This window comes from Artemia sp. Qi Xiang Cuo, chromosome 1 (genome assembly GCF_049724085.1).
Source record: "Artemia sp. Qi Xiang Cuo chromosome 1, ASM4972408v1, whole genome shotgun sequence".
Classification (NCBI taxonomy): Eukaryota; Metazoa; Arthropoda; class Branchiopoda; order Anostraca; family Artemiidae; genus Artemia; species Artemia sp. Qi Xiang Cuo.
The window spans coordinates 48,044,428-48,069,634 of NC_142794.1; the positions used below are offsets into that span (position 1 = coordinate 48,044,428).

At 36.8% G+C, this 25,207-nt stretch overlaps 1 protein-coding gene across 2 annotated transcripts in view; it reads right to left on the minus strand.

The window, feature by feature from the left end:
- Positions 1–24,573, minus strand: part of LOC148956406 (CB1 cannabinoid receptor-interacting protein 1-like) — a 74,064-nt gene extending 49,491 nt beyond the window's left edge. Inside the window, exon 1 of one of the 2 annotated variants that reach the window (XM_089095208.1) lies at positions 24,497–24,573. In XM_089095208.1, coding sequence (XP_088951334.1) covers positions 24,497–24,520 — 24 coding nt within the window. In that variant the 5' untranslated portion in view covers positions 24,521–24,573. Of the gene's footprint in view, positions 1–13,528; positions 13,662–24,496 lie in introns of those variants that run through there. The other variant, XM_089095213.1, reaches the window with a different exon arrangement.
- Between the last annotated feature and the right edge of the window lie 634 nt (positions 24,574–25,207).

Genomic DNA, 25,207 nt, shown 5'->3' on the forward strand with positions numbered 1-25,207 from the left:
TGAACAAAATGGTTATTTCAAATTTTTGATCGGAAGGGTTTGGGGAAAGGATGGGCGTGGAGGGGGGGGGGGCATTTGCCCTCCGATATCTTTCGACTATTTAAAAGGGTACTAGTTCTCTCAATTTCGAATTGAGTGAGCCCTTTTCAAAGTTTCTACGACAAAGCTTTCTATAAAAATCATATATGCCCCCAGGGCATAACTTACAAAAATCACTCCGAAGGCTCTGGGGGGTCATCCTCAAAGACATAATTTCCGGACCTTTCAACTACGTTAAACCAATTGGCTACATCAATATTTTTATCGAGGAATTGCAAGAGAAAATGTGCAGTTTCTGCTTAATTTTGGACTTGTCGGTTCATGCAAGAAATATAAAAGACCGCTTTTCGTTGAGAGTCTGTTCGTGTTAGATCTCTGGATATAAGTGAATTCTTATTTCTTAGGCTAGATTTTTGGTATTTATAGCTTTTATTTTGCATTTTTTTTTCCCCAGTAATTGAGGCTTGAGCATGTACAAATAGAAGGTAGAAGATCGATTTTTGGAATTGCTTCTCTGTTTTCAAGGCTGTTTTTTATTAGTAGAAAATATTCAAAAAGTACATAATAACAAACAAAACAAAAAGGCCTGGATGAACAGATCTTTCATGTTCTCATAGATACCTGCTCATGCATCAGTCACTCTGAAATCGCATATTTCTGGAAGGGGGTGCCCCGGCAGTTTACCACGAATGTTCGTTTTATGAATGTAGAAAAAACTATTTAACCCATTCAGGTCTGAACATAAAAAGTGTTGACAGATCATTCTCAAACTTGGTATGGAATATCCCTAGGACTCATTGTAATTAATTCTACGTCATTTGTATTTTTATGTCACTGGGGTACAGAAATAGCAACAGCGACGATATGGTCACTTTAGGAATTTGGGGTAAATAATATACGTTCCAGAGCCAGCTATTAGACTATTTATGTTGGAAGAGAGTAAAGCAGATATGATCTTTGTTGATCGCGAGTTGAACTTTACACTTGGTATACATTATACTGCTAGTAACATCCTTCACGCGCTTTTCGTAACGGCATCTCCCTTTGGTTGCCGTTCCAGGGTAATGTCCATCGTGGTTAAACCTGAGGGATTCACTTGGAAGTCTTTTGTTGTCGCGGTAGGTCTCTTGGAGGTGAACGGCGGATGTCCTGTCACTGACTAAGTGAAATGCCGCTTACCAACAGTACAGGGGCTATGTTCATCATGAAATTCAGCAAGGACATAATGGTTCTACACGTCTTTGTGCTGTCTACGGTGTAGCTGCTAAGCATGTGTTACAGCCAGGTCAAAAAAGTAATAAACTATCCTCATTTACCACTTTTTCGATCTTATGTCCATACAATACAATTCAAGCAACATATCAGCCAAGTCCACACCCCCCCCCCCCATTGACTTGTTGTACTCACGAACAGCTCCTAACCTGTTTACCGCAACGCAATATACTTGGTGACACTAGCCCATTTCGTGGATTTATCAAGCGGATCCACACAGCAATAGGAAGAGGCATAATGTACCGCTTTGTTGTCGTGCCACTTTACAATGGATATTTGACTTTGTCTCTCAGCTCTCCAATCTACAAAGATCCTCCCCTGTTTCTTCATTTCGCTGTTAGAGCTGACGTCAGGTCCTCTCAGCCTGTTGCATCTAATGGTTCAGCATGATTCAATTCCATACTCATCTCATAGCTTCTCATTAACTCAATGGAGGTGTAGAAGTTGTCAAAAACACTTTATAGTTCGTGAACTTAGGGATGTCCTGTGCCAGACACAGTACAACATGTACACCTCGTCCCATTGTAGTAACGGCAGCAATTCCTTTTCTAGTGTAAAACTCAATGTCGTACGCCACCTATACCCGCACGAGTGAACACCTTTATTCCTAGCATATGGACTTTGTCTTTCAGTTACTGTTTGAGCCTGATTATTCCTTTGAAAGGGATGACCTATTTAATCGCGCTGTGGATTTCTTCTAACGGGACTAACGCGAGGTTTTGCCTTAAATCATCATGCGAGGGCCTTGTTTTGAACAGTTTATCATGTTCAGGATGCCTGCTTGGTATGGCTAGCCTATCGTCACAGATGTGAAAGTTTGTGAGTAGTTGCATAAATCTATCTTCACTGACTCCATCAGCAACGGGGGAATACCTAATGGTCTTTTCCCCAGTACATCAGCAGTGCGAGAAGCTTCACAATACCCATGAACAGCTGAGCGGCCGAGAAATTTTTGCATTTCTTAAACGTAAACCTTCAGTTGTACGTATTTTTTCAGAAAGCATTCAAGTTTGTTAGGTCCACTAAGTTGGTATTCATTGATTCAGTTACAAAACTTACGAAACAGGTTGATCGGAAGGTCAATATCAGTGTTGGGTGGCTCAGTTCCCTTCCATGTTGTGTCTGTTTGTACCATGGTAGTCTTCAACCATTGGTACTCTTTTCTCTTCTGCCTTTTACTGCATGCTCTTTTTTTCCACAAGGTACTGGCTTACCAGATTCAGGATCAGCTTCAGCAAGGTCTAAATCGAGCATCTGCAGCTGAGAGACAGAGGTAGATTTTCCACTGGATCGACGAATAGTTCATTATCGAATGTAGATAAACTGGCGGTAGCTTCTCGGAGAACAGAAGGTTCAGAAATTTCGCTACATTGAGTTGCCCACAACGGTTCGTCATTGTCATCATATGACATATCCAAGTCAGAAGGGCCATCAGGCAAGAATAAGAGTATATTTTCCCCTTTTTCTGTTATCATTTTTTCGGCAAATCTTCTTGATCTTTCGGCAAAAATCTTTTCCTGGAAATGCCGTGAAGGTGAAGACAGTTGCGTGCCAAGTCCCATTTCTGCATCACCTAGAAAAAACCGTCATAAGTGTTGATATACCCGACAATATCCGTGGATCGTTCTGCGGAATACCCCTCTGTTCTTGATGTAATCATGTGGTCACAGTTCCCTACACTTGCCGTTCCACCTGTTATTCAAGATTTAATTTCTCGTTGTTTCAATCTAGAAGTCAGCTAAATAACAGACGCGCAGTGAGACGCCTCTGGGAGACACAACCACAAAGACCTAACATAACCATTTGGCTACGTTTGAAAAATTGCTTTAATCTATCTGGTGTTTTGGAAGTTCTGAAAAATAGCTTTTCTAAAACGCTAACTCAGTGTCATAAAAACACAGAGAGACGAAAATTTGTCCATTAAATATTATTCACCTGCTGCAACTCCACCTGGACTAGAGGACAATTGCTTGATTTTGACTTTTCACTGTGACAACCTGTTAGCAATCGAAAACCATCTACCAGCCAAATGTCATCTAACAACCAAATACAATTTTTTTTCAAGTGGCCTGATCTTTGAGCTACGAGATGGAGTGCTTTACACTCTGCTACAAACAATCAAAAGAGAGCACAGAATAATTAAGAGCGAACCATAACCATATGGTTACGTATCGTCTGAAAGCGTTAAGGTGCCTTTAAGAGGTCAGGTTCAGCACACTTTAGACCTGGGGTGGCTTACCTTTTCTGATCACCTGAGTTTATTCGTAACAATGTAAATTCAAGCTTATGCTTAATGTTTTACCTCTCTGGATCGTTCATTCGCTGTTATTTCTTTACAGGCCCAGACTTTACTTGAGTCTTTCTTCGTTCTAGTTTTTTGTTGTCTTCTTCAGTTATCCGGAAAAATTTACCTTTCACCGCTTGATTGTTTTCCGTTTTCTACTCTGTTTTTTATTTAAACAGAAACATAAACAGGTCAGACAAAAACGGAAACAGTACCGATGCTCAGTAACATCCAGGGATGTTCCAATGCCCACGCCATTTAAAGTATCTAAATTAGGCATTGATAAAACTATTCTTTTATTCTTCAGCTTTAAGTCATTGGGTGGCAAATCAGCAGCTTCAGTTCAATTAATAAATGCTGACCTGGATTCGGTTCTTCCTTCCTGTTCATCCTTTACAAAAGTTAAAATTCTTTAGCTTCAAGTCATAGGGTGGCAAAACACAAGCTTCAGTTCAATTAAGAAATTCTGGCCTGGATTCAATTCATCCTTCTTGTTTATCCTTTACAGAAGCTAAAATAACACGTTCCTTATTCGATTGTAATTTCTGAAACATCTAAATTACACATTTGGATAATTATCGTGTTATTCTTTAGTTTTAAGTCACATTTTCTTTTGCGATTCAATGTAGCTTTTACTATTTCTTGTTCCATACTTTTTTTTTAGCTGTTTAGAGTCATTTGTCATCCTGAGCAACTTGCTTCATTCCATTATAATTCGACTTTGTCTTCTAACTGCAGATTTCGTTGTGCAACATTTTCGTTGGCAATTCAGTGTGATTTTACTGTTTCCCGTTCCATACCCTTTTCTTTAGCTGTTCAGAGTCATTAGTCATCTTTTTTAATTTTGCAATCATCAATTTCAGTTGAATTAAAGATTTCTGGCGTGAATTCACTTCCTCCTTCTAATTTATTCTCGAAAGAAGCTAAAATAACACGCTTCTTATTCCATTGTAATTTGTGAAATATCTTAATTACGCAATAGCATAAATGTCGTGTTATTCTTTAGTTTTAAGTGACATTTTTATTATAATTCAGTGTGACTTCTTCACTTTAGGGTGAGAAACGAGCAATTTCGATAATCGAGTAATTCTGGCGTGAATTCAGATCCTTCTTGCTGTTTATCCTTCATAGAAGTAGTGTCCTAGGTGCTGATCCAGCCGGGACAAGACCTGGAGCATGAATATGTGTGCAGTTTCAACGGTACATGCCTTTTCACGGGCAGGTATCTAGTACTACAGACGGTACATGCCTTACCAGACAGGTTTCTGTGTCAACACCCATTTTCTGGGCCAATCAGAGAGAACGAATATGGAGGGTACTCCATATACGGTAATTTGATTAGCATAATAATCTGATTCAAGTATAAGGAGTGATTTTCAATGTGGTTCATATTAGTAAGAGAATTCAATTCAAAGAGAGAACAGTTTATTTTTTTACTCTATTATTTGACACGATATTAGCAAAGAAAAGGAGTGTTATGTTTCCACTATTGGAGCTTGATGTCAGAGCAGGTAGCAGCAATGATACAAAGGCGAGAGTACAAAACGTGGCAGTGGAAATTACACGAGGATGTAGACTAAGCCTTGAATGGGACGATATGTATGCAAGATATGTGATATCATTGAGCAAATTTAAATTGGAGGAGCAATTATGCTTTGCAGCGAAACTGAACATTGGGCATATAAATAGACTTCCAGCTGCATTAGATACACTAGTGAGATATATCGAGGAAAATAAATTGAATCGGCGATTATTATCATTGTTGTAATTAAATTCAATAGAATTGTTTCTCAATCGAAGATATTTTTTCTATTGTAGGTTAGCGTATATGTTTAAAGTAGAAAAAAAATCCTGCTTAGTCTGAAGTTGGTTGTGAGAGTGTTAGGACTCTAAAAAAAGGATAGATTTGGGAAAGAGAAAATCATAGGAAATTTTGTGTTTATGGAAAGACGTTTGATTCTAGATGATGATTTTCTGGATTTGTCTGTTCAAAGGAAGATATTTTCTCAGGGAATGCCTGTTAATATAGTGAAAACTGAGTAAACAATTGCTAAAAACTTTTACGTTGTCGTCAAAAGGCATTTAAATAGTTGATTCACATATAGATCACGAGCAGACAAAATTAAATTATTTATTTGCTTTTGAACACACTACCTTTTAAATTTAAGACCATCATTTTTTCATAACAATGAGATTGTTCCATGGGGAGTTAATCCTCTCTTTCTCTCTCTCTCTACCTGTCAATTTGTTGATCGTAGCTCAGTTTTGTTTTGGCGGTGAGAGTGTCAATACATGAAAAAATGTTCCATACATGTCCACTATGCATGTATGCACTGGGCAGCTGGTCATCATGTGAGAATCGTATAATGATTGACGTATATGACGAGAAGTACAGATTGTGCAACCTGTATAAATTACAGAGAGGATATTGCCGTACAAATTAAAGGTTGTAATTTGTGCCTTGAAGAGATGTGTGATTCTCACCCTACAGGACACCAATTCTTTAATTGTCACTATGATAAGTGTAATCAGTGGGAGAATACATGTCCTGGTATGATTAGAAAGAATCCTAAACGTGATTTTAGTTTATTGCCAAGAGATTGGTATCGTCCTGGCTTTAGATTGTTCTGGGAGGAGGAGCCAGGTCTACGATTCAACTGTTGGAATAACAAAAGAATTTGGTTCCTACTTCATCGTTGTGAAAACAATGGCTACTATGATTATAAGCCTACTGATTTTTATTTGGTTTTTACAGGATGTGATTCACCACTTGAGGACACTGTATGTGAAAATGATTCAAATAAGCAAATTGAAACAAGCGAATTCTACAATATGCATGAAAATAGTATCATTAACTATACAAAGAGACATGATAAGACTGAGGTTAGAATTCACTGTAGAAAATATGACCCTTACATTGCAGCAAATAAGGATCAGTATAGAGTGAATTAAGACGATCTTCCCGCTTTAGTTGTTCTCGACAAATGCCTATATGTACTAGAAGGAGAAATCTAAAGAGTAGAAAAATCGTTTTTTATCATGTATAAATATTGTTTTGATTCATAAACAATTTTACGTATTTTGTTAGAACATTTTATTCGTAGGGCACTATAATCAATATTAAAGACGTTTGAAAGAATATTTTCCACTAGGAAGTCGTTCAGACAAGGAATCTCAGCGTAAATGTTGAGAAACTGCTCGTAAGGATAGCCTCGACATCTGAACATGAAAAAGAGTATTGCATGAAACCCTCATGTCTTAGTCGTTAAATCCTATACTGTCCTCTGGTTTTGAATAATAGTTTTCCCACTGCTCTCAATAAAGTTGCTGATGTGTAGAGTGTAGAAGTAATATGATAGGCCAAGAGGATTAAAAAATTCGATATTCTTTGATGTTTCAAAGATGCATAGCTAATGACCTGTCTTCAAACTTGATGGACTGCTATTAACAATGATTAGGGTATTGTTAACACTTGGAATTTTATCAATGAAGTCCGATGGTATGCAATAGGACTTATACTGGGACATGTATAAATCCATATTAAATACGCTGATTATTTGGTTTGTGTTCATGGTTCTAGTAGAACCATGTCTAGTAGAACACAGCCGTCGGGTGATTTCTCAAAAGGTTTACAAATTGACTCAATGATATTTATGTGATGCTTTCAGTCAAAGCATTGGGAAATATGAACTCTAAACGTATATTCTCTGTTCGCACTATGCTCATATCTTGAGTGCCAGACAAGTAAAAAACAATTACAACATGGTTTTTTGAGAAAATTGAATCGATTATTCCATTTTCAAATAGTTGTGAGTCATGATCTAGGGATTGCTTGGTAAACTCATACAGAGTTCTGTAGGATTTTTTATCAAATAATAGAGTGTACAGTGGAATTTCGTTCACTTTGCACACAAGGCTAGATAGACCAAAAAAATTAAAATCATGGGGGGATGCAGTCCAGGATCCAATGGCACTGGCACTCTTCACAAAGGCCAAAGCGAGTTTTAATCGGATTTCTCCATTGATTAATCATGAATCGGTATAACTACGAGAGCCAGTGGCAATCTGACGTTGATTGGTGAGTGTATGGGGGAAAAGAAGTTTAATATTGTTACCATTGGCTCTTAGCTTTTCCACTGCCAATGCAAAAGAGCTAATAACCTGTTGTTTTTAAACATGAAAAATTACTGAAGGGATAATGACATTTGCGTCAGGCGCTGCAGCAAGTGTTTTTCTCAAAATTAAATTCGATGGAGTTAGTTGTAACTTAATGTCAATCTTGACACTGGGGGTAACCATTGGGATGTGTTGAATATCTCTTGATTTAAATTTAAAACTTGATGATACTCCTGGGTCACTGCAGCAGTTAACTCACCGTCAGTATCAACACCTAATCTATATTTATAGCCCAATGCCTGTCCTCTCAACTCCTTTGGTGTCATCATCATAAATTGTATGTATCTTGCATAGTTTGACAAAGTGTTGCTTGGGCTCATCAATGTTCCATTAGTGAATACATTGATGTGTTTGAATTAGTTGTGTGGGATACATTTTTCATTTGACGTTAGCAGCACTGGGAGTTGCATTGTCTGAGTTTTTATTCGCCGCAACATTTAAATCGATAAATGTTGATAATAAATCACTGAAATAGTCTTTATTGGAAAATATCTGAAAGTGTATATTTTTTGAGAGGGGTTGTTGAGGATAAAATTGTTCATAGTAGTCATACTTGACACTGACATCAACATTTTTCAGCACTGAATAGATTCAATGAGAAGCTGATTGATGGATGCGATTCTTTGTGGGGGAGATATGTCATCTTAAGAGAAGAAATCCTTCTTTGATATAACAATTATTTTCTTCTTCTTTTTATTGGTCTTCTTCCTTTTATTCCTCAAAGTCGTTGTTGATGTCTTTCGCTTCCCACCTGGGTGACTGATGAGTGAATGATGAACATGCACCCTTTTTGACCCCTTCCCATTTTGATGAGATTTTAATTGCTCACCAACGGCTCTTGCTGAAGATCTAATATTTTCTTTAACACTCTCGTTGAAATTTTCGTTGAAATGGCTATTTTAAAAATTCTTATCGGATAGGTTTGGGGAAAAAAGGGTGTGTGGGGGGGAATCTAGTTGCCCTCCGATATCTTTTGACTCTTAAAAAGTGAACTAGAACTTTCAATTTGCAGTCAAATGAGCCCTCTTCTAAGTTTATACGAACATCCCTTTCATAAGAACCATACACGCTCCCAGGACAGCACTTACAACACCACTCCGGTGTTGACACCGGAGTTTTTGTTGTCTAATTTTTTAACAATTTTAAAAAAACCGGCTATCTCAAAATTTGTAACGGATAGGATTGAGGAAAAAAGGGAGTGGGGTAGGGGGTTAGTTGCCCTTAAATCTCTTGACTCTTAAAAAGTGAACTAGAACTTTCAATTTCCAATCAAATGAGCCCTCTATGAAGTTTGTACGAGCATACCTTTCATAAGAACCGTACATGCCTTTAGGGCATAACTTAGAACGCCTTCTCCCGGGTTCTGGGGGGCTGTATTGACACCGGGGTTTTTCTTATCTGACCTTTGAACTATTTTTTTTTAGCAAAATGTTTATCTCAAAATTTTCATCAGATGGGCTTGGAAAAAGAAGGCGTGGGGAGGCGATAAATGTTTGATTATTTATCGTTATTTATCCTTAATTTCTAGTTTTAAAATTAACTTACATCGCCCAAGCACCGTATTTAAGGGCTATTTGAATGCTGTTTAGGAGGTTACAGCTATCACTATAACCATACTTAGAGAAAATTGATTGTGAGCATTTGACCTAGTTTTATTTGAGGCTTCCTTTCCAAATGTCATAAAAGAGGGATAATATCCGTCGTAGCCACCATTTGATCCTGTTTGCTCTGCCTCTCCATCCCCTGAGTTTGAAATATTTTTGAAACTTTGAGAAAATTTTGTATATTTAAATAAAAATCACCTGTATTTAACCTTTCTTTTAAATTTTCTCACTCTCTTCCTCAGTGCGCTCCTCTTCCTTTCTAAAGTTGTTTCTAACTATAATATATTGTAAATTTCGGTTTAAGCCTAAATGACAATATTGATAAGAAATTAGTTTCTTTGACAGTAATTGTATGTGATGCTATGGGCGGTGGTTCCCTCTTTATTAGGTTACTAATACTGTTGCAACCATGATTTTATTAAACGGAATTAACTTAAAATTTGGCTCAGTGTACAAGATGTTGGACAAAAATATGGATATTCAAGGCAGACTCCTATTAATGTCAGATAAATGAAAGAGAGCCAACATACTTAAGCCCTATTTATCGTTTGTTTCTGTGGTCCAGAGTAAAGTTTTCCAGATCCTCGTTAATAGAGTAGTATATTTACGGTTTTCTCTGGTAACATTCCTATAGATTAGAAAGACTTTGGCAGTCAAGCAGATGAGCATTCTTGAAAAAATGTGAAGGAAAAAATGATATGGAGTTGTTTCAATTACTTTTTTCGCGTAATTCAAATAGGATATCAATTAACCTTTAACATTTAATCAGTCATCAGAAAAGTAGCGTTTCATGGTTTCTCTGAATAAATGGTTCCCATACAAGTTTCATCCACAAGGCGACGGTTTTAGGGGAGTGGGGACAGAGGGAGCCCTTGCCCCGGGTGCAGGAGTTTTAGGGGAACAAAATTTCAAATAAATAATCTAACAGTTAAAATCATTTTGTAGTTTTTGAATTTTTATTTTTATTAAAATAAAGTAGAGGGCACAGTTGACAGTAAGTATCAGCAAATTGAATCCATGATTATCATTTTATCTCATATCTTCATCAACATTTCTTGAAAATAAAAGTAAGTAGCAATAAAAGTAAAATATTGCGATGATTTAGATACCATTCAGTTGTTCCACGAACTCCAAAATATGAATAAATAATTCAACACCGATATTTACATAAAGAAACCTATAGATATGTTAGAATTAATTTGCACAAGACGGAGATGAAGGAGTCTTCACAAACATAAGAGTTTCCAATCAAATATTATTAGAGAATGCAGTGCGGGTGGCCAGTAATAAGCAGTTGTTTACCTTAGGTCTTAGATCGTCCAGCCCCAGGAATGGGCATCTAAGGCGTCTAAGAAACCACGCCAGACATCAAGGAGCTGAGCCACAGCCTTGACGTCCTTCCACTGTGGTTGAAAAGACATTTTCCCTGCACTCAGAATATGTTCATACTGCCTTCGGAAGGTGTGTCTTGATCGACCACTTTTGTGCCTCCTTCCAGGGCACCAGTCATAAAATATACATGGGAGTCGATTCTATGGCATACAAAGGACGTCGTCAAGGTACGTCCATTTCTTACGCTTCAGAAGGCCCGTAACTAATTGTTGACCGGTTTGCCGGTGAACCTTAGTTTGCAGAATTCAATTGTATAGAGGAGAATCGACACCACATTGTTATTCATGAGGCGGAGCTTCAAGTACATTGAGTATATCCTGCTGTGCCAGATTGGTTTCAACTTATTACAAGTGGATGTAGTTTGTCTAATCCTCCTCTTGATTCTGTTGGCTATTTCACCCCTGTAATCAATCTAACTCCCGAGTTACTTCAATTCATTTACTGTTAAATTGTTTTATCTCTGCATGTCAATGGCAGCGGAGAGCCAGATGTAGCCTTGCTCTTTGTCTTAATGGCATTCATTGTAAGCCCCAATTTTTCTGCCTTTTCATCTATGGCGTCAACAGCTTCAGTCGCTGTTTTGCTTCTTAAAGAAGAATAACGCCGTCGGCGAAGTCTAGATTAGAGATCTGTTGGCTGCAAATTTTCACTCCACAGCCTGAAGATTGCCTTAGAATGTAGTCCATAACAATCAAACAGTTCGTGGTAAGGAACTGTGAGTAAGGAACGACTCGGCTCAATAGTATCCGGAAGTTTAAAAAACAGAATCTTGATCAAAAGAATCAGCTTATAATGTTGTTTCCAAATATTTAAAATTCATCAAGTTTAGTGTTACCCATAAAAGTTAAGAGCCTGAGAAAATTGGCCTGATCTTGAAATAGGGAGGAAACACCCCCTTAAATTCTAGGAATCTTAACCACACCATCAGATTCAGTGTACCAGAGAACCCTACTGTAGAAGTTTCAAGCTCCTATATAAAAAATGTAGAATTTTGCTATTTTTGCCAGAAGAAAAATCATGATGCGTGATTGTTTTTTTTTTGTTTTTTTCCCCAGGGATGATCGTATCCAAATAATGGTTCTATAAGATGAAGAGAGGGTGCATTCAAATGGAAATTAAAAGTTCTAGTTCCCATTTTAAGTGACCAAAGAGATTAGAGGGCGACCGGCCCCCTCCCTTCCCCTTTTTTCCCAGGGCTATCTGATGAAAACTTTGAGATAGCCATTTCGGTCAGTAGAGGTGAAAAATCAAACAGTTATGTCTTTAGGGGTAAACTGTCCCCCCCACAGTCCGCGGGGAGAGGCCTGTAAGTTATTAAATCTGCTCATTGTTTACGTATAGTATTTGCTATTGGGCAGTATACAGACATTTTTCGAGGAGGGGGGATTTTGTGATTGGGGTAGATTCCTATAGGGAGAATTTTCTTTGGAGTGGGAATTTCCGTGAGGTGAATTTTTCAGGGGAAATTTTACACTGGGGAAATTTCACAGAACTCCTATATGAAATTATTTTTTATTGTCTTACATTCTCTTTGCCAACTCAATTTTGTATGTGGATATGTTTCGGGGTATTATCCGGGGGTTATTTTCCTCGCGTTTTGATTTCCGGGAAAAAATTCCACGGAAGGGGGCATTTCCAGAGCGATTGAGAAACCGATTAGAAGTTAACGTCTTTTTCAAATGAAAGTATTCTGAAAGGAGAAATGTTTCAGGCTGAATCGTTTGCAAGAAATTTTACGGGGGGTTCAGTGAGGATGGAACTGTCTTGAGGAAATTTGACGGTGGGGGGGGGTCCGATTTATGTTAGATGAAATTTCCACGGAGGATTTTCCCATAAGGGGGGGGGGTAAATTTCATGGAGGGTGATCCAGATTTACCGACATTATTTGAAAAGCTTATTTTGATAACCACGGTCCAAATACAGACTTTCGAGTTATATCATTACTTCACCATGAATAGATGCTAGTCCCCATAGGGGCTTATATCGTCCAAAATTTATAAGCAAATCAGAAACAATTTTAGCCACCTTCTCTTCTTGTCAGAATCCTAGATTCACATGCCCCCCAAAACTCCCAGGGAATTCCAACTTGATCCTCCAAGCCGTTCCCGAGATCTTGCAAATATTGTATTTTGATAACCTGCCAACACATGGTGTTTCCGTTTTTCCTTGCTAGCAAATTGTGAATATATACTGAAAACGCTTAAGCAGATGAGAAAGAAACCACTTCTAGCCCCTCCTTCTTGACAATAAATTTGGATTCTCCTTGTGCTCCCCCAGCACTCCTTAAAAATTTTAACTCGAACATCCAAGCCATTTCTGATATATTTCAGATAACTTATTTTGAAAACTGAGGCACATTTAACGTCTTTTGGTGAACAGAGATACGCGTATCGTTGAAGGAGTAACCTACGGAAATCTTGTAAGTCATATGGCCTAGCAAATGATTCCTTAGAATTCCAGGCAGATCTGATAACCAAACCAAATGTGCACATCTTTTCTACAAAAACCTATCTGCGAATAATGGGCATCTCCCACAATGTAGGGAAATCGGCCCTGTAGCTGCTGCAGTGGTAATTTTGACCACAAATGTATACTTATCAGACCTTCCAACTAACCTAACCAAATCAAAATCTGAAAATGTTTATCTCAATACCATGGAGGATTAAGCAAGTACCAGGGAGCAAAAAAAGAATAAAAGAAACACTTGACTTAAAGATAGAGGTTAAAATTTTTTATGTGAAATGAAAAACTTTAGTCATACCTGTTACGTTTTTGTTTCAAGAAAAAAAATTATTTGGGTATTCTTAGAAAAATCCACGATTATTCCTTGCTGTCTCTCAAACCTAACATTCAGAGCCTCAAGACTAACAATACTGAATTTTCCTATCGTCTCAGAAACAGTGCTATCCATCCAACTCCAAATTCTGCGCGATAGCAACTCTCAAGCATTTCTAAGCCATTAGGCTCCTGGTCAGTTACAGTTTAAGAGGTACGATAAGTTATTCTCCAATTATCTTTCAAAGATTTCTTAAATGTCTTTTTACCTTAGACTGACCTTTTACCTTACCGTGAAAGTCAATCCAAGGCTTTTAAGCTTCATTAATGACAAAATAAGAGCCATCGACAGGATCCCACATCTAGAGATGACCTGAATCAAAAAGTTAGAGGTAACGAACTCTAAGTAAGGAGCGATAGAGGCTAGTAGTACCAAAAATTCTAAAAACTACATATATATATATATATATATATATATATATATATATATATATATATATATATATATATATTATATATATATATATATATATATATATATATATATATATATATATATATATATATATATATATATATATATATATATATATATATATATATATATATATTATATATATATATATATTTATATATATATATATATATATATATATATATATATATATATATATATATATATATATATATATATATATATATATATATATATATATATAACTTAATAACTTATTCAATTTCCTCACCAGTACATGTGATATGTAGGAGGGAATCGGATGTTGCCATGATTTTTGTCTTTTCTGCATTTATTTTAAGACCCATCTGGCTGGCTTTCACACTGGCCCTGTGAATGAAGTATTGCAAACGTTGCTTGCTACCCTGAGCCAATGTTATGTCGTCTGTGAAATTTAAATGGCTGACTGTTACACCGGATGATAATTCAATCCCATCTGTTTTGTTTTAACTCCAGATAAGATTCTAAAGTATCTTGTTTGGCCTTCTGGCGTCTTAATGCAGCATTCACTCCCTTCGTACAATGACATAATTATCTTAGTTCTTAGTTCTATCCGGAAAGCCTTAATAGTTCAGAATTTGCCACAAAGTTTCGCAGTCGACCAAACCGGAAGCCTTTTCGAACTAAATGAAAGCCATGTCTATTTTGGACCGCCACTCTTGACTTTCCTCTGTGAGCATGCGTAAAGTGAAAATAAGATCTGCACAGGAACGTCCTGCAATGAACCCATATTGTTCATCTCTCAGGTGTTTATCTAGTTCGGTCTGTATCCTTTCCAAAATAACATTACAAAGCACTTTCCCGGGCACTGATAGTAAGCTGATTCCTTGCCAGTTTCCAGGAGCAGTAGCATCACCCCTTTTGAAAAGTCTGACCTGTGAGATTCTCTTCCATTCAGTTGGTACTTCCCTATTCTTCCAGATTTTGCTAAAGAACTTGACACAGTATGAGATTTGTCCTGGGATTGATGCCAATCTTCTCTGCTGTGAAAAATCAGGAAAAGTTCACATATCCCGAATTACAGTGGACTCTAGTAAAGGTAAACTTGGATGTACTGTTCAACGACATCAATTTCCACTTCAACCCACATTTGCCATGACTACACATAAGTCACAAGGCCAAACTTTTGAATCTGTTGGCGCCGACCTTATTTCTCCTGTTTTTAATCAGGGTATATTATACATGGCATTTTTTCGTGTTAAAAGACAACGTAGCTTAAAAGTTCAGCTCCCCTCCTGAAAATGAACGACGAACATACAATGAAGTGTTGAAGGAAGCCCTGACAACTGCCAACTAAAGTCTTGTTGTTTAAGACTTAATTACATATATTGTATCACTGGCATTTCAGGTCACAAGAGACAATGAGAATCCATATAAAGAAGTTTGCCGGGGCCGGGCTTATTTTGAAAAAAAAGAACAAAAAAAAAGAACAAAAACAGAAACAGGTCCGCCAAAAACAAGTGAAATGTTTCTGCTTTCTGTTCTGTTTTTTGGAAAAACAAAAAACAGCTGGTTCAACGGTTTTTTTTGTTTTCACTTATCTTCCTATTTCTTAGGATTTCGTGCCCTGTCATCTATGCTGATTGATGAGTATGATGAAAAGTGCAGATTATGCAACCCGTGTAAATTACATAGAGGATATGCCGTACAAATTAAACGTTAGAATTCCTGTCTTGAAGAGATGTGTGATTCTCACCCTAGAGGACACCTATGCTCTAATTGCCACTATGATAAATGTAATCAGTGGGAGAATACATATCCTGGTATGATTGGGAAGAATCCTAAAATTGATTTTAGTTTATTGCTAAGAGACTGGTGTTGGTGTGGCTCCAAGCTGTTGTGGTAAGAGGAACCTGATCTAAAAACAGAATGCTACAACAACGAGAATACTCTGTTTCCGTTTCGTATTGTCAAAAATTGAAACAGCTATGATGTCATATCATTGCTTGTACGTTTGGCATTTAAATAAAGTGGTCTCTCATTCGGGGATACTGTATGTGACATTGCTTGAAATAGCCAAATTGAAACATGCAAATTTTACAAAATGAATGAAAATAGTATCATTGACTAAACAAAGAGATACGATTGAATAAGAGTGAAGTTACATTATACTGTAGAAAATGTGACCCTGACATTGCAGCACATAAGGATCAGTATACAGTGAATTCAGATGATCTACCCACATTAGCTGTTCTCGGCAAAAGACTATACGTAGTTGAAGAAGAAATCTAAAGAGTAGAAAAGCCGTTTTTATCGTGTATATACATTATTTTTAGTAATAAGCAATTTCACATATATTTTTAGAATATTTTATTCGTTGGGCACTAAAATCAATATTAAACACGCTTCAAAGTATATTTTCCACTAGGAAGTCGTTCAGTCGAGGAGAGTCAACGTAAATGTTGAGAAACTGCTTGTAGGTAAAGCCACGACATCTGAACATGAAAAAGAGTAGTGCTGAAACCCGCATGTCTTAGTCGTTAAATCCTATACTGTCCTCTGATTTCGAATAATAGTTTTCCCATTGCTCTCAATAAAGTTGTTGATGTGTAGAGTGTAGAAGTAATATGATAGGCCAAGAGGATTAAAAAATTCGATATTCATTGCTGTTTCAAAGATGCATAGCTAATGACCTATCTTCAAACTTGATGGACTGCTATTAACAATGATTAGGGTATTGTTAACACTTGGAATTTTTTCAATGACGTCAGATGGTATGCAATAGGAGTTATATTGGGACATGTATAAATCCATATTAAATACGCTGATTATTTGGTTTGTGTTCATGGTTCAAGGTATAGTAGAACACTGCCGTCGGGTATGATTTCTCAAAAGGTTTCAAATTGACTCAATGATATTTATGTGATGCTTTCAGTCAAAGCATCGGCAAATGTGCACTCTAAACGTACATTTCCCGTTCGTACTATGCTCATATCCTGAGTGCCAGAAAAGTCCAAAAAAATTACAACATGGTTTTTTGAGAACATTGAATCGGTTATTCCATTTTCAAATAGTTGTGAATCATGATCTAGGGATTGCAAGGTCAACTCATACAGAGTTCTATAGGTTTTCTTATCGAATTATAGAGTGTACAGTGGAATACCATTCATTTTGCACACAAGACTGGAAAGACCAAAAAAAATTAAAATCATGATGGGATGCAGTCCAGGATCCAATATCACTGTCACTCTTCACTAACGCGAAAGCGAGTATAGATGGGACATCTCCATTGATAAATGATGTTTTACCATAACTACGAGAGCCAGTGGCAATGTGACGTGGATTGGTGATTGTATGGGGGACAAGAAGTTTAATATTGTTACCATTGCTCTTAGCTTTTCCACTGCCAATGCAAAAGAGCTAATAACCTGTTGTTTTTAAACATGAAAAATTACTGAAGGGATAATGACATTTGCATCAGGTGCTGCAGCAAGTGTTTTTCTCAAAATTAAATTTGATGGAGCTACTTGTAACTTTATGTCAATCTTGACATTGGGGGTAACCATTGGGATATATTGAATATCTCATGATTAAAATTCACAACTGGATGATACTATTTGGCCAATACAGCAGTTAACTCACCGTTAGTATCAACACCTGATCTATATTCATAGCCCAACGCCTGTCCTCTCAACTCCTTATGCGCCTTTGGTGTCGTCATTATTAATTGTATGTAGCTTGTATTGTTGTATAAAGTATTGTTAGGGCTCACCTATGTTTCGTAAATAAATACTTTAATTTGTTTGAACAAGTTGTATAGGATGCAGATTTCACAGTACAGCCCATTGCCAGCACTTGGACTTGTATTGTCTGACTTCTTCTTCACCACAACATTTAAATCAATAAATGTTGATAATAAATCACTGAAATAGTCTTTATTGGAAAATATCTGAAAGTGTATATTTTTCGAGAGGGGTTGTTGAGGATTAAATTGTTCATAGTAGCCATACTTGACACTGAAATCAACATTTTCAGCATTGAACAGATTCAATGAGGAGCTGATTGGTTGATGCAATTCCTTGTAGGGAAGATGGGTCATCTTAGGAGAAGAGAGCATTCTTTGGTCTAACAATCTTTTTCTTCTTCTTTCTATTGCTCTTCTTCTCTTTTTTCCCCAAAGTCGTTGTTGATGTCTTTTGCTTCCCGCCTGGGTAGAGACTGATGAGTGAGTGACGACCACGCACCTTTCTTGACCCCCTCCCATTTTGCAAGAATTTTAGCTATTCGCGAACAGCTTATTTTGAAGATCTGATATTTTATATAACACTCTCTTTGACATTTTTACTCGATCCCCAGTCCTGTGGTTTTGAGGCAGCAAAATTTGATGTAGTAGGTACAAGATATTTTCTGGCAAGGGGTAGTGCAGAACGAAATATCCTAGCAAACCAACTACCAAGACCATAGCCAGACATTGTAGTAAGCCCCTTTAAATAGTCCAATCCCTAACCTATTTGACGAGGACTCTGAGCACCAACATAGCAGTCAATATCAGGACAGACAAATGGAATTCTTCTATTGTTCATCTGATGCAACGATGGGTCGAAAATGACACGTAATCAAATCAAAACCTCTTGATATTGCTAGAGGATCACCTAATTCAATTCTTAGTGTTAACTGACAGAGTAGCAAATATGAAGTGTTTAAAGGAACATACTGAAGAATGCTTTACATTGTAATGATGAATATGATCTTGATTGGTTTTTCATTCAAGAACTCGTAAGAGAGGGACATTGCTATTGCCAGCTCTGGATATTTCAACAAATGAGGTTTGGAGAAATATACAAGTGCCCGAAGAGAAGGCAAGTGGATACTCAGCAAAAATAACATTAGTGTTTCCGGCACTTTCTATATTAAAAAGTGAATTATATATATTAAAAGGATTATTGTAATTTTAAAGCCAAGTATATATTTTAGAGTATCGTTGAGAATAACATTTTCATTGGCAATGGGCGAACTAATGTAGATGTTCCCCTCTTCCTTTTAATAGTTGAAATAAAAAGCTCATTTTTTACGAGCCGAAACTCTTCTACTGATATAACGACATAAACCATTCATATAACTGAGTTCCTCGTATGGTAATTCAACATATGGATAATCCAACCAATTAATCTTTTGAATTTTATGTTGTTCGCCAGTTAGTGGTTGCCAAGGATAGCATAGGTATTTTTGAGAATACAGTCGACAAGAGCCACTTCATACGCACCGTCGAATTTGATGGCGGGGAGAGTTTCGTCCAAAAATTACTTGTTTTATTCAACTCATTGTAGAGAGGGTCGGAGACGTTGGAAATAAATGTTACATAAAAATCATTGGGCATTGTCAATGTCTTCAACACCGATTCAAGAATCAAAATCTGAGTTGTATCCTAGCCAACGAACAAGCAACTGCTTCTTGCCCCTGCGAGTATGGCTCTTTAATATCTTTCAATTTGATTAATTTCACTATTTGTCTAAATTTTTGTTGTTCATAATCATAGAAACGAGAGAGAATGTCTTCGCCTTTGGTGTCTCGTAGACGATATGTAATGGGTTTAGCGTTTAGGATTTTGCCATTTTGAATAGTTTAGTGGGACACAAATAATTCCCTTTTTAAAAAAAATTAGTTTTTCTATTAATTCGAAAAGGATCACCAACATTGATTTTTTTTTCACAATCGTTTCATTGGAATATTGTTTAAGAAAAATATCAAATGTATCATGATCAGAATGATGAACATCCGTTGGGGTTGAGTTGGACAATGATCGATGGGGTCTTTGAGTATATATCAACATGATTTTTATCTAAATCATGAATAAAAGCATGTGTATTTTTCAATGTACAATATCTTGAAATTAAAAGTCGAATAGTTCTTATCAATCGTTCGGCCAATGCAGCTAATGCAGACTGTGACCCTGATAGAGCATTGTATTATATTTCATTAGTACTTTTTCGACATGTGGATTACCAAATTCACTACCCCGATCCGTTTGAATTTTTTTATAAGAATCTTGTTCAAGAATACTTTCTATAGCCTGCAACTTCAACACCTTTCCTTTTCCGCAATGAAATGGCATACGTATAACGACTAAAAACAGTGATTGCAAGTAGAATATATTTGTAGGGTGTATTGTGGCGCCTTTGAATCCCAGCTAGAGTTAATAGATCTGCTTGCACTACATACATTGGGGAAAAGGCTTTAGTTTTTTGATAGTGATTAGCACGAAGCCTATGATTTCTATGCAGAGTGTAACTTGATTCATTTTGTAAATAGGCTTGTACACTTTTAGTGTGAACACCACTGACTTAGGAAAGAGTGGTGGAGGATCTTAAACTTCCCGCTTCACCAACATTTTCATAAACACGTTTCAGAACTTCAACCATTTTGAACGTAAACAGGTAGTGTAAAGTCCACTACCCTTTTGTATACTAACGGGTGGTGATAGTGACGTTGAGTTGATATCAATACGTCTTCGCTTGTTTCTAGTTATCAGGGGTGTGCTCCTTATCGTCAAATCAATGTTTCTACTATGTATGCTGGTATTATACAAGATTGATTGAAAATTTTCTTGTTCTTCTTCTTCATGTTTTAATCTTGTTGTTTATGAGGAAAGACCATGTTCATTTAATTTTTTTAGAATTTGCCTATTGCTAATAGCGCTTTTGGGGAAGTTTTAAGTATTTAGAAAGTTGTATAGATGACAGTCAAATGATAAAAGTCCTTTACAATTTTTAACCATATCATAGATTAAATCAAGTAGATTATAACTCTTCCTTTCAATTATAATTCGTTTCCCATTCCTATCAACTTGAATATGATCTTGACCACTTTCCATGAGACATGTTATGATTCGTTTACTTTGTTAACGGTATGAGTGTGGCATTAGATTTCCAATGTTCGACACTATTGAATCCAATTCCTAATTCTTTAATTGTGTTACAGCAGCAGCAGAATCTTGACGAGATTTTTCTTTTTTGTGATCAATGACACTCAAATTGACAGGTCTCGCACGATAGGGCTTATGTTTGTCCACTCGGCTAAGTGCATCCTGAAGTAAAAGTAGTTTTTTATCATCGTCAATATTCTCATTATTAATGAATTTACTCAGATTGTCCTCAAAGTGTTCCACTGGTGAAAGAGCGAGTTCTATTGGAGTCAATTTATAGGGTTTAGCCATCTAGAGAACACTGTTTACAAGTCCTGCAATTATTGGTAGTAAAAGTGTAAAAAAGCTACCACCCGCTTGAAGAAGACGTTTTCTTTTAAAAAAATCCTTTCCTTTTACAAACCAAGGCACGCACAATGGAACGATGTTGCTTTGCCTGTTGCTCAACTACTTCTGGAAGTTGAACATTTCCCTCAGTCAAATTTAAACAAAGTTCAGATATTAGATTAATGAAATCATTGTCAATACCGTGTTTGAGTATGGCTTTCGTAAGTAGGGGTTTTGAAGTGCTTCAAACGGAAAATAAATGTCTATTTTCATGTAGTTTCTTCAGTGTCATGATGGCAACTAATAGCCTTTTGTACTGTTCACATGAAGATATAATGTAATTTCATTGTAAAAAAAATCTGTGACTACACGTAAATCCTCGGGTGTATTTTGATTAGGATCCAATAGAATGTAGCCGTAGGGTTTATTAATTGCCTGATTGTACGCTGAAAGTATAAATTTTGGAGCACCGGGATATATTTGTTTATTGAGAGTTATTAGCGAGCTAGAATCACGAACAACTCTGTAGATGATATAGTATGTACACTCCAAAGCAAGTTTTCTCATACACTTGCTCTGATGAAAGAGACTGTGTAGAACTAGATTGGAGGAAATCTGTGCATGATGTGAGCGAACAGTAAACAATTTTAGCATTTCCTGGAACCATTGTTCAATGGATTCAGGTAATTAATCAATAATTAGTCAAGAGTTTGGTTCAATAATGTCAAAAACATCAAGTCCCTGTATGAATTGTATCTGCACCATCCCCGATGTAGCAATAGCTTTTATTTTATCGTATGACTACTGCCAAACACTGTTGCAATAGTAGATTTTTTTCGGTTTTTCCGTAAACATTTTATCACAATTTTCAATTATTTTAGTTAAGAGTGTCGTTTTGCCTGATATTGATGGACCAAACAGAAATGATCTGAATGGTGTTTTAAATAGATAAGTTTTGCTGTTCGCTTTAACAGCTCACCTACAACTAAATGTAAACTATAGATGTCTAATGACTAAATAATTTCCCTATTACTACTCCGTTCAAAAATAAGAAGAAGAAAAAAACCAATAAAGAATCATATTTTCTTTTACTTTTAACATAAAAGCAGCACCTTACAAATAATAATAATGCAATTAGAAAAAGGCACTTTAAACATAAAAATACACATAATCAAGATTTTTTTAATTATTTATTTATAACAAAAACATAAACAAAATTTATTTGAAATAGGCACTAGGAAAAAAAACTTTTTATTAAACAATAAATACACTTAAAATACTATCACTTTTATTTTATTTACAAAAAATTTAAAACACATTTTTAATTTGAAATGGGATCCCCCCGCCCCCCCACCCGGGGGTGGGGGGCCGCAGCGGTGGCCGAAGGCCGAGGTGGCCACTGTGTCGGCCGGAAAGCGCAGCGTGCCTGCTGAGGCGGGCCGGGGCAGGGGACATTAAATTATGAAAAAACAACTCTGCCGTGCATATTGCAAATTTATTAATTTTGATAAAAATTAAAAAATTCCCAATAACACCCACCCACCATCCACCTTGAACAATGAATGAATTTAACTTAACTTATTCCGACCGAGTTGTTTTCTGTGCTCTATATATTCCACTCGATCTGAAATTAGATAGTGACCGTGTGGTGGTACCTTCACACCATCCTTAAGTGCATAAAATTTGTCTTATCTGGTCGACATGGCGTCTTTATCAACTCTAACTGTTTTGTTTTGAAATTGTATAGAATGAATCGCCATGACTGTCGCTCTTGGGACTAAACAACTTTACAGAAAGTTTCAACTAACATTCATATTTAAATTATTTTTTAAAAATTGTGTAGGCACCCCCCTTACAAACTTGTCTGATTTCTTTGTTGTGCGTTTCCACACAGTATACCTTCGGCCCAGGAAACACACCACTGGATATCAGACCGCTTCCCGTTTCAGATTTTAACATTAACAATTGATTTGGGGCCTGGCGTTTCACTAGCTCTTGATAGAAAGATTTGTCCCAGTTGATACAGTCCATCTGCTAGGTAATGTGCTCTCCATTTTCAAAATCCTGCAATACATTTTCAGTTGGAAATTTTCAAAGGAGTGCTGCAGTGTCCCCATATTAAATTAGCACTTGTCCCTCAATCTGTCATTGTACCTTGCATACATTGGAATAAAAAGACAACATGATTTTTTTACTATTTCCGTTATTGCACTCCCACCTGCAATATTTTTATTTAAAATATTATTTCTTTTCTTGCGATGCAGGAGCACCATATTAGAGTCTATGACTGTGAAAGATGTGAAGCTTGGATCCGCAATGATTCGAGCACACTCTTTGGGATTGGTTACAATGTCACAGCAACTTCTGTCTCGTACGCTTTCGCACATTTTATCGAAGGCTGAATTCAAAATGAGTTTATAGATTTCCTGTTCAACCTTCGTTTTCCCTTGTGAACGTTTACTGACAAAGGAGTCAATAAACATTTTCATATAAGGCTTTTGATGAAATTGGAGGGCTCTATGAATCTTTGTGACTTTGAAACCATTGGATACCATCCATATCAATAGCACCTGATGAACAACGATATTCTGTTTCGGATTAAGGACAGCAATAAGTTTTTGCTTTGAAGGAACCCAGTGCATACTCCCATCCTCTACTAAAGATAAATTATTGGGACTAAGAGAGTCCCTATCCACCGGTCTATTTATGCACGGGTAAACAAAGTCTTTTACCGAGTCATGGATTTCCATAGGATTTCACCGTCAATTTCAAAAAACGATCGTTGCGCCCAATTCTCCTCAACGGTAGCAATGTTGGGGAAATTCGGCGCACAAGGATCATTAAGCTATTTGTAATTGCCACACGGCAAACAGTAGTGAGATATCGCCGACGAATAAAGGGAATTCATACCCAAAAAACCGCATCTGACTTTTAAACGGTGTGCTGTCAAGTCAGATCAGTTTTCATGATACGGTCCCCGTGAAAACATATCCACCCCTCATTGATCTCTCTACAAACAGGTGCTGATCCACGTCGGTGATCAGTCCTATTTCTTCTTTTCTGATTTTAAGAATCAATTCCATCACCAGATGAGGAGTGCAAAAATAATACCCTAAATCCAACCTAAATTCCCCATAGATTTTGTCCGTGTTTTTGCACACAATATCCAGAAGAGTCAGTACATCACTAAGTTAAAAACTGGCTATAATGAAAAAAGTCTCGAATAAAAAGAATAAAAAATTTCCACTTACCAAAAATCTTTTGAAGCTATCCATCTGAATACCAATAAATGTAACAACAAAGGCTATTTATTCGAGTTGTTTTTTTAAACTGATCTAGAAAGAGTTATTGCACCTTAATTTATAGAGGAAAACATGATTATCTTACCCTATTATTTTATCTTACCCTGAAACCAGTATTTTTTTTACAGAAAGTCCAATAACCCTTTGAACACATTATACCAAGGTCTTTAGTTATGGGTATTGACCCATAGAAACCTGGCTGGTAAGGCATGTACCGTCTGTAGTAATAAATACCTGCCCGTGGTAATGCATGTCCCGTTGAAACTGCACTGTCTGTTAAATACCCTCTGTATTCCTTGTCTCTGATTGGCCCAGAAAATGGGTGTTGACCCAGAAACCTGTCTTGTAAGGTGTGTACCGTCTGTAGTACTAGATACCTGCCCGTGGTAAGGCATGCACCGTTGAAACTGCAAACATATTCATGCTCCAGGCCTTGTCCCGGCTGGATCAGCACCTAGGACACTACTCACAGACTCACGCACGCCAAGTCATAACTTTAAGTCACAGTTTTGATTGCAATTTAATGTGACTTCTTCACTCCAGGGTAAAAAAAATCAGCAATTTCAATAATTGAGTAAGCCCGGCGTAAATTTAGTTCCTCCTTCCTGTTTATCCTTGACACAATCACCCACATTAAACTAAAATGTCCCTTTATTCAAT